General features: G+C 32.9%; 1 protein-coding gene across 1 annotated transcript; it reads left to right on the top strand.

Moving 5' to 3' along the window:
* The first annotated feature begins 2294 nt into the window (after positions 1 to 2294).
* Positions 2295 to 5311, top strand: LOC119193643 (KIF-binding protein-like). The gene is made up of 2 exons (XM_037447278.1): positions 2295 to 3664; positions 3997 to 5311. The coding sequence occupies exons 1-2, from the start codon at positions 2707 to 2709 to the stop codon at positions 4821 to 4823; spliced, it is 1785 nt and encodes a 594-aa protein (XP_037303175.1). The 5' UTR covers positions 2295 to 2706; the 3' UTR covers positions 4824 to 5311.
* The last annotated feature ends 6070 nt before the right edge of the window (positions 5312 to 11381 follow it).

Genomic DNA, 11381 nt, shown 5'->3' on the forward strand with positions numbered 1-11381 from the left:
CTGTTATTTGCTTAGATATACCTGTACAGAAAGAACAACAAAAGAGAAGATAATCATTGACCCAGAGGATATAATCAGAGAGGAGAGAATAGAGGAAAGTACACCAGATATAGTTGAAAGTGAAAATGAAGCAATACAGCAGAGTGAAACGGATGAGAGAAAAGATAAACCAATTGAGACCAGACGAGGACGGAAGATTATTAAACCTAAAATACTAGAAGATTATGACCTGGGATTTTTAGCTTTAGAAGAGGAACCTAAAAGCTATGAAGAAGCAATGATGTCTTCAGAGGCAAGTCAATGGAAAGAGGCTATTGAAAAGGAACTACAACAACTACAGGAATGTGAGACATGGACAGAAATAGAAAGTATACCTAAAGGAAAAGATGTAATAAGTTCTAAGTGGGTGTTCAGAAAAAAGGACAATAATTTTAAGGCTAGATTAGTAGCTAGGGGTTTTGAACAAAATTGTTATGATGAATATGATTTATATGCGCCGGTAGCTAGGCTAAATACTTTCCGTATCTTTGTATCAGTCGCAACAAAATTAAATTTACAAATAAGTCAAATGGATGTTTGTAGTGCATTTTTAAATGCTAAGTTAGATGAAGAGTTGTATTTAACTTTACCTAAAGGGTCAGAGATTAAATGTGTGAAACTTAATAAGTCAATTTATGGGTTAAAGAGATCTCCTAAATATTGGAATGAGACATTTAATAGCGTTATGTCATCAATAGGTTATAAACAGTGTGGCAAAGATTATTGTTTGTTTTCAAAATGTGAAAATAGTAATAAGACATATTTACTGTTGTATGTGGATGATATATTGTATTTTAGTAATAGCAATGCTGAGATGTTATTGTTAAGAGAGACCTTGTGTAAAACTTTTAAAATGAAAGAAATGGGAACTATTAGTAAATTCTTGGGTATTGATGTGAAACAGGATTTGGTTAAAGGGGTAACAACTATTTCACAAAAAGATTACCTTGGAAGATTGTTAAAGTCATATGGAATGTATGATTGTAAGCCATTGACATTACCTATTGATAAGAATTTTAATTTTAATTTATTAAAGAAGGATAACTCTGAAAGTGTTGAAATTGAGAATAAGTGTAGAAAATTAATAGGCAGCCTAATATATGCAGCAATGGGCACTAGGCCAGATATTTGTGCAACTGTCAGTATTCTGAGTAGGTATCAAAGTTGTGCATCTTTGCTTTTATATAAACTTCTTTTAAATGTTTTAAGATATGTAAAAGGGTCTATTGATTTGTGTTTAGTTTACAAACGAGAGTGTAGTAATGAGGTAGTAGGCTATGTTGACAGTGACTGGGGGGGTTCTGATGACCGTAAGTCTACAACGGGTTGTCTGTTTAAAGTTTTTGGATGTTCAGTCATTTGGTTTTCTAAAAAACAAAGTTCAGTCGCACTGTCTTCAACAGAGGCCGAATTTATTGCATTGTGTACAGCCACAAGTGAGGCTTGTTGGCTTAGAGATATATTATTAACATTTGAGTTCAAAGGGATTATAGACTTGTATGAGGATAACCAGTCTAGTATTAAAATGGCATTAATGGCCACTGGTAATTCAAGAATTAAACATTTAGAAATTAAACAGTCATTTGTAAAAGAAAAATTAGAGAGAGGTTATATTAGTTTACATTATGTTAATACCAGTGACCAAGTGGCGGATATTTTTACTAAGGCATTGGGTGGAACTATATTTAGAAAGCTTAGGGATTTAGTGTTTGAAGGGTAGTAATGTGTTGCAAGTTAATTGTGTTTTGGAAATTAAATAGAGTTCATTTAAGGGGTGGTAATTTGTATTTGAGGACATAAAATATGTATTGAGGGGTGGTGTAAACATTTGTGTTGGCAATATCATATTTTATGTGGCAACACTCTGTGTGCCCGAGCCAAAAAGGAATGGCGTGTTTGTACCGACGTGAACTGGAGAAATATTAATTAAAAGGTGTTATTGATTAATACTAATTTATTTGGTGTCTGATAAATACCTAACAATAGAACTACTTAGGTACTGGAATTGAGAAGATAAGCAGGAAGGTGAAGTGGGAGATGTAATATTATATCTGTTAGGATAAAAACTCCTTACTCCTGTTTCACAGCCGCGCCAAGAAGTTGTGAAAGTTGTATCGAATTGTTCATATTTTAGACGTTAATATGCCAATATTATAAAAGATGCGATGAGCCCATTACACTATTGAAATAACGCTAGAGTGCGCCGTGTGAACGTCACGTGATGCACAAGGGGGCACAGCCAGAGTCACAACTCACAAGCGCAAATAGAATTATAATATATTTCCAAGCGAGTGCAAAGAGAATTAGCGAGTGTGTCACGTTGTCAAATGACAACAAAATGCAATAGTGTGTTTCTTCTGACTGAGTTTTCTAGTAGTTTATTTGTCTCTGGTTTCTAGCATGAGTACCATCATGCTTGCAACTCTGAAGTTAGAACAATAGTTAGATCTATCATTTGTCAGAATTCCGAAACGTCAAGTGTCAACATAATACAAATAAAATTTTGAGTCGGGGATTCATGTAAAAATCATTTTTGAAAATATAGTCTCCTATTGCAGCTTAAATTTCATAAGTTTATTCTTGCAGTTACATATACACATTTAAGTAAGTAGTGGAGGTACCTTGTTGGCACTGATAGTTTATTGTTTATTAAAAGATTTCTTAAAAATGTCAAGCAACATGAGTGCTAAAGAAATATTGAATGATTTTAAAGAAAACTATACAAAGGTTCGCAAACTTCTCGATGAAGACAGTAAAAATGACCCAGAAAATGAACCCTATTTATCTAAATATAAGGCGAAAAAGATACTCTCTAACATGAGCGAATCTCTGAAGAAATTAATTGGTTCTGATGCTGTTTTAGATGGAAACAGGCTAGATGCTATGCTGGGATCAGTGTTATTAAATATAGGGATCATTGACATGGAGACAGAAGAGCTCACATCTAGTGAAAAGATATTAATGGAAGCTGTTGACCTCCTTGTTCCAAATGCATCAAAACCAGAAATAATTGTCACATTAATTAATGTTTACAACAATCTAGGCATACTGTGGTCTAACAGAGATGAGCCAAAAAAAGCCAAATCCTTTTTGGTCCAAGCTAAAGATTTGTATGAAAACTTCAAATGCACATTGAAAATGCCTTTGCCTATAGAACACATTATAAACTACACCGGAGAGAATGTGGTGGAAGATTTCATGTTTTTAGAAAAAGCTTACACATTAACAATGTATTATTTGGCTCAGGTGTTTGGAGCACTTAAAGAGAATTTGAAATCGGCTATTTATTGTCACATCACACTTAGAAGACAATTGCAATACAAAGACTATGAGCCAATTGATTGGGCATTAAATTCTGCAACATTGTCCCAGTTCTTTGCAGAGCAGAATGGTTTTTATCAATCAAGGCATCATTTAGCAGCCGCCTCTACAATCTTAGAGAGGTACGAAGAAAAGTTAACTGCTATAGAGAGTGATGAGGAAGCACATTTGGCAAAATTGGAGACGTTTAAACACAGATCTGCAGATGTAGCAAGATGTTGGGCCAAATACTGTATATTACTTATGACTGCATCTAAAGCTAGACTTTTGAGTGATGCTGAAAGGATGACTGATGCTATTACAGGTTTGTATTGGTTAGTTTATAGTATAATCATTCAGTGATGTACTATGTTAGTCATGATTGGTGGTAAAGTTACCATTTGGTAGAGTGACAACAGATATTAAATATTGGCTTTAGCATGAGGTCACCCAGGGCACCAGGTCCCAGGAAAGGGCCAAAGGTCCTATGGCCAAGCCGGGGTATTTCACTTAAATAGTACATCGCCATAATGGACATAAGGATTTTAGCTAAAGTATTATAGTGTAAAAGTTCTACATGATATATAAATAAAAAAAATTATACATGCCCTTAGTTTGAAAATGTTGTAACCATAAATTATATTCATTTAATTCCAGATATGTCAAATCTTACCCTGGAAGACAATGAAAATATCTGCGGTGGTAATATTAAGAACCTGATCTTTCCAGATCTAGATGTCTCCAAATATGAGAATAAAATAGGGGACAAATTTTTACTCACATACCAAGACGCAAGGGAAGTTTTCTTAAGCTGTCAAAGTTGGTTAAATAAAGCCAAAGAGTATTACAAGCTGGACACATTAGCATCCGACTATATAGAGTTGGTTCAAGACAGTTCACAGTCATACAGCTATTTGGCATTTTTTGAAGAAGATGACGAGCGCCGAGCAAAAATGCAGAAACGGCGCATTGACATGCTCGAGGATCTTATTAAAGAGATTAATCCCTTATACTACTTACAGTATTGTAGGCAAATATGGTTTGAACTGGGAGAAGTGTATTCAGATATACTGAATATAAAACTGGACAAGTTGAATAAAACTAAAGAGAAACCTACACCGCATGCATTGAAAAAAATAAATATGCTTTGTGAAAAGAGTATTGAGAATTATGATCATTTCTTGGATTCTGTTAAGGATAAGAATGGCGGAATGCCTGTTAAGCTGGATTACGATCTCATTAGGCCAGTGATTAGCGCCTATGCATTTATTGGACGGAATAGTATGAAGAGAATTGGTTTAGACAAAAGCATACAATTGAGCTACGTTCAGAAAAGTTACGATTCATACCAGGCAGTGGTTGGTATTTGCAAGAACAGTGAAGATGCAGCCGCCATGATGCACGAGGAATATAGGCTGTGCGATGAAATGGCCAAAATATTACCAATAAAAATAAAAAAAATGCAATCAGAGGTAGCTGAATAGAATGTAATGATTGCTTGCTTGCTTTATTATAAAGACTCTGGTATATTGAGTTCTAGATGTTTAAAAGCTATTTAACTCTTTGCACTTAACCATATATTACAATTGCCCTTAAATTGTTGTTTATCAAAAGATAATATTACTGAAAAGTAACGTGACTATATTTTTCCATTTAAAACTTTTCTTTTTGTATCTGCCAGTACCACTCAAGTACGTTAATAGTTTCCCTTTGGTTTTAAAGAATTGAAATAATGTGACCAATTGACAATATTTCATTTTTTCAACATACTCAAATGTTTATGTTTTATGACTAAAATTATGAGACCCATATTTTTATTTTTTTCTAAAGTCAGATATTCCATTCAAGATTTTCACTTTTAATTTTGTTTTATTATAAAACGACGTAAGCACCAAATGACGTCATATATACGACTCCAGGCGTAGGTAGGTACGGTAGACGTTTTGCAGTAAAAAATTTGCAGTGAAGTGACTGTTTTTTTGTTTCTCTCTCTCTTTGAAAGTGACAGTGTTAGACTTGGCGTAGCTATTGTAATATTGACATTTGACATTGATAAATGACGGTGTCTTAGTTTTTTTTAAGTGAATAGTAAATTGCACCAAGGAACTACTTCCTTCAATCGTATGTATGATGTCATGAAGCATTTTTCGGCTTTTGATATTTTTCTTCGAAATTAAGTATTACAAAATATTTAAAACTGACCGGGCGAACTTCGTACCCACTAACAGTCGATTCTTTTTTATTTTTTTTTAATAAGTACTTATTCTGCTATTCGGGACACTGCACCGGGTCAGCTAGTAAGATAAAAAAAGAAAAAATAGAGTTGATAGAGATGATAAGAGATAATTACATTATGTTAAAAAATAAAAATTTTAAAACACTTATAATTCTTTCCATCGTATAAATATTGACATTACTATTTATGCTATAACGTCATTAAATTGTTTTGCCTTCCCGGAAGCCCTCCACTAACACTTAAACTTTATGATATGGTATTAAAGTTTAAATTGATTTTTAAGTATTATTACGAATCTTTTGTATGGGAATATAGAAAAGTGTTGTTTTTAGACTAATCAGGCATATTTTAAAAAAAATCTCTCTGTTAGAACCATCTTCGTACGGTCAGCAACAAAAGTCGATGAACAAATACTAATTTACAAAATACCTGAACATTGAAACGGACCATAAATCACTTACCAAAGAAGAGTACAGATTAAGGATTAATCATGGATATTTCGGCCTTTAAAATTTAATAACGAAATTTTAAAGGCCGAAATATCCATGATTATTAATTATTTTTACGTTTTTCTTTCAACTGCGAGAACTAATCACTAACTAGACGTGAATTTAAATTCTTTACTTGCCAATACTTGTTTAGTTACCCAGATTAAAGGTGAAACAAAATGTATGAAAATGGACCTTGAGGTATCGCCTTAAGGTTATCATTTCAATGTTACAAAAGTCGCTAAACATTTTATAACTTGACAATACATTAGTTGATGAATCTCATTATTGAATCTATACTTCTATACTATTATATAAAGCTGAAGAGTTTGTTTGTTTGTTTGACCGCGCTAATCTCAGGAACTACCGGTTCAGACTGAAAAATATTTTTGTGTTGGATAACCCTTTGTTAGTGGAGTGCTATAGCCTATATATCATTACGCTATGACCAATAGGAGCGGAGCAGTAATGAAACATGTTGCAAAACGGGCAAAATTTATTAGTTTTGAGAGCTTCTGTTGCGTGCTCTGCTTAAACGTTTAAAGTTATGCAACAATAATGTATGACGGGATTGTTCCTCTTAAAAGTTCTACATAAATATATAGTAAAACACCCCCGCTGCATCTGTCTGCCTGAACGTGTTAAATTCAAAAACTACCCAACGTATTAAGATGAAATTTGGTATGGGGACAGTTTGAGACCCTGGGAAGAACATAGGCTTACGGGAAAATATATAGCGTGACTTTTATAAGGGAAAACTATAGCCCGAAAAACTTTATATCGTGGGTGGAGCCGCGGGCAAAAGCTCGTACACCCAGGGGTATGTCACTCTCAAACAGTCACTCTATTTGTTTTTGGTCTAACCTCAAATTAATTTTGTTGTAAGATACTTTCAGTTAGATGACACTGGAGAATAAGTTTTCAAAACACTAATCATGCCTTTTATCCCTATTTATAAAATAATTATGTACGTAATTAAATTAGATAAGTAAAACATAAAAACAAATGTCAGAGGCTATTTTAATTAATTAAAAAAATATGCATTACTGAAAATTCCGAACGAAATACGATAAAAAATTGACTGACACAATGACAGAGATTGTGGCAAGCTAACTAGACGTGAATTTAAATTCTTTACTTGCCAATACTTGTTTAGTTACCCAGATTAAAGCCGAAACAAAATGTATGAAAATGGCCCTTGAGCTACCACCTTAAAGTTCTCCTTTTGTTGTAACATGACAACTGAAGCTTAATTTAATTTTTCCATTTTATTAATACAATTATAAACAAAACAACGCATACTTTTTAAATTTTATTCTAGTTTCCAATAAATTACATATCTATTTTCTCATAAGCATGTTAAAATATTTATTGCATTAAGTGGCAATATCGCCTTGTTTCCGTAATTTGAATTCCGGTTGAAAATTTTCAAATTTCCCATTGCAGTTTGTGTGCGATAAGTTCGATTACGATTTCCTCAATAATGAAAGAACTTTGCTTATTCAAACGGACCACCGCTGCCTTCTTACTAATTCACCCCCGGGGCTTTGTTATTTGTTTTGCACGCGATAAGGAACTGATAAAATATTTGGACAAAATGTCTCATGTTATCTTGGTTGTGCGATTGATGGTAAATGACATTTATATTTTTATAAAAATAATATCGATAGTACTCATTAAAATCGTACATAATATTTACTCAGTCACCGCGATGGCGAAATCTGCTCATTTAAATAGTCTTTTTTAAAATACGTGTGGGAATCTGCATACCTTAAAATTATGCGATATTCATTTTTGATTTTAAACTATGAAAAATCTGTTGGTAGACAAGATTGTCGTTATTACGTCATCTTGGTTTAATATACTTATTTTGGTTTGACTATTGAATAAACAAATTTCAGAGCTGTATCTCTAATGGACTAATTCCTTGCATTTGTATTGTGTTATAAATACATAGCATCATTTATTATTTATTATATTTTAATAAATTATTGTATTATTTTTCAGGACCATTACATTATGTCCCTAAAGCAACTAGTTATAGGTGGAAATCCTGGCAGGACAAAAGGTTTCAAGTTTGAATTAAAGTTCTCGACAAAACTCTTAACAGAGGACAAGAATATACATAAAAAAAACTTGCGGTACACATATACATAAGCACTTTGAGAGCTGTTATAAATTATATATTGGTGCTTTATGTAGAACTACATTTCCCACTTTGAATCTAGGTAAGATGTTTTCCACATGTTGCGCCAAGAAGTGCAGCGAACAAGCCGTGGGTGCGTAGCGTTCACGCAGCGGGCTCACAGTTGGCTACGCATTTTGGACAGTTAGTAATAGAGTGAATTCAGATGAGGAAACATTTCTATTAGCTTTGTTAATTGGAAAAAGTAACTAAAAAGGGATATTGCCGTGGTTACATGCCACCGTATTAAAAAAAGTATGTAAGTTGGGACTAAAAGTACAGGCGACAGCACAACAGCAGCCTGAGTGCTTACTAATATAATTTTATTTAATTTTTTTATAATGTGTGTATAATATATGTGTGCTAAGCGAATTTGGCACACGGACAAAGTTGCAATAATATAAGATAGGCTGGGTGCTTTTATCCCCTGGATAGTATTTTAATTGTGAATCTGAATATAAAATAGACAGTGCTATGCATCGATACTGTTATTTAGGCATTTTTCTAGCGGGAAGGGCTTTTAACGTGCGTGACACTACGAGAAAATCTTCTCTAAAGATCTCGGCTTTCACTTTTCTGTCCGTTCATGTCTCTCATATCGAATTATGTTACAGAACATTATACACCGGATATTCATTTCATGAAAACATGGATTTAATGGCCGAAAGAAGCACATATCTCACCGGTAATGCTATATACATATCTTACTTAAAGTTGTGAAAATGTTTACTAAAACCAAAGAGAATATAATCACTACGTTTTAAGAGACAGGACTTAATACAAAGTAATAAAATCGAATTTACATGGCGTATCAATACCAATATCACGGAAGAATACGTCAGGAACGTCAAATAACAATACTACCAACTGAACAAAATACATAGTAGTGAGCACTTTTATCGATATCGATAAATTCTACTGGGTGAATCGACGCTAATGCTACTTTGATAAAATTCATATAATGTATTTTCGAGTCCACATTATCAATCCAACTCACGCTCTATAGTGAACATTTTAGCACTATAATTACAAAGCTGGACTAAAATGAGGGCTCGAAATAAAATGAAAAGCTTTCACATGTTGAATAATTGTATTTTAAAATAAAATTCTTCATTCACCATGTAGGCTAATATAGTTGCACTTATGATAGGTCAAGGTACAATGAGAATATTTAATTATAAAGTCAAAGGATGGTGACACTTCTTTGTCACACTCATTGTTTATAAAAACATGGCACGGAAATTCAAACAACATTTCATCAGGAAGTGGATCAGCTTTAAAATTTTTCGATGGTATGGCTGACTTTTCTAAGGCGATTGTTCTTTTTATTAAAGTCTTTGTTATTAAAGTGAGAACCACACACATATTTCAAAGTATGCAGCTTTTCTCTGGGAACATATATCAAATCTTCTTTTCCCACAACCTGAACCCACTTTCGGCATCTGGAAATATTTTTAATTGTAAATAAATTGCTTATTAAATTATATTTAAGCCTAAAATCATAAACAGTGACCAGGCACATTGATTGCTCAACGCATTTTTAAGTACACACACACACACACACACCGACACATACACGACTTCAGTATTTTTTGTCCTGATGATCAGTCATCATCTTACTAATATTATAAAGCGTGTGCATGCAATTGTATGTTTATTATTCGTACCCGCAAAAAAATCTAAAATGATTGCCATTAAACTTGGTATGTAGATAGTTCGAATTACTACTTTTTATCACTATGTTCCCACAGAATCTGGACCTAAATGGGTGAAACCACGGAGGGCAAATTGATTAATAAATTTAAACAGGTATCGATATCGATAATAATAACAACATCACTAGTAACATAATGGTAATTAGAAAATGAGAATTTTCATTATTTCTAAGCTACTTTATTTGCGCGATGACTAAAACATCTAATTAATGCTTACCTGACCTCATCCAATGCAAATTTCGCCATAAATATTCTGCTTTTGTGATTTATTCGACTGGCTCGATCTCCACAAATTTCGTAATGAAACGTTTTTGGTGGCATGTCTTTAAAACGTATTCACTTACACCAACAAAACACTTTTTGGTATATTTTTACTTGTTTGAATAACAAATAATACAAACATAAATCAATAAAACACAAATATATTCCAAAACGTCAGGAAGTCAACAAACAATAATAATGGCGGTGAGGAATAGAAAGAGAAACTGTACTGAGAGAGAGAGATAGCAGTATCCGCCATTAAATGCCATGTCAATTCCATACAAAAGATTTTTTGTTCCTTGTTGCGCTAGGCTGACTAAAACTTTTTAAAATTTAGGATGTTAATTTTGACAAATCACACTAATGATGAGGCTAAGGTATAATCGTTATTGAACGTATTCGATTATCGATTACCATTTTATAAAACTTGATATCGATAGTTGCATAATTATTTGGTATGTTCAGATGATATAAATATTTTTTATTGAATTATCTATTTATTATTGGTAAGCCATTTCCATTTATGTTTTTTTTAAACCCTACACCACTTGCAGTTATCATTGTGTTAACTATTTAAATCGTGAAAACATTAGATATATTAATTATAGATTTTTTTACCAATAAATGTGATAAATTACAAACAACTCGAATATTTGCAAAAATAATATAATTAAATCTAAATGCAAATTTTTATATTATCGATTTATTTTATTTCAATGGCGATTTAGATAGTCCGTGATTGTTCATTATGATAATGAGTGGCACTTCAAAAATAAAATATGATATTACCTGTAGTAAATTTTACCGAAAAAATACGAAACTTCATGTGAAGGAGCTGTCAAAATTATCATCTATATTTGATAACGTATAGTTACTAATTAGAATTGGGTAGGACATGACATGAAAAGAGTTTGTAAGAGTAGCCTCATTTTAACATTGAGCCGGTACAATGTCCTACTTCAAATTAGGCGGGGCGTACTGAAGCGAGGCGCTTTAATGTGCGCCTTACAGTATTTTGTAATGATAACACTCAAAATACTTTCCTCTGACTCATGACTCGAAACGCAGTACCATAATGTTCATTGTAAAATAACGTCCTATTGTAATTGTCTACCTCTCTGTCCTCGTCCTATAGTTAACCACGGAGAATGAGTAAC

This window comes from Manduca sexta, unplaced genomic scaffold (genome assembly GCF_014839805.1).
Source record: "Manduca sexta isolate Smith_Timp_Sample1 unplaced genomic scaffold, JHU_Msex_v1.0 HiC_scaffold_835, whole genome shotgun sequence".
NCBI lineage: Eukaryota > Metazoa > Arthropoda > Insecta > Lepidoptera > Sphingidae > Manduca > Manduca sexta.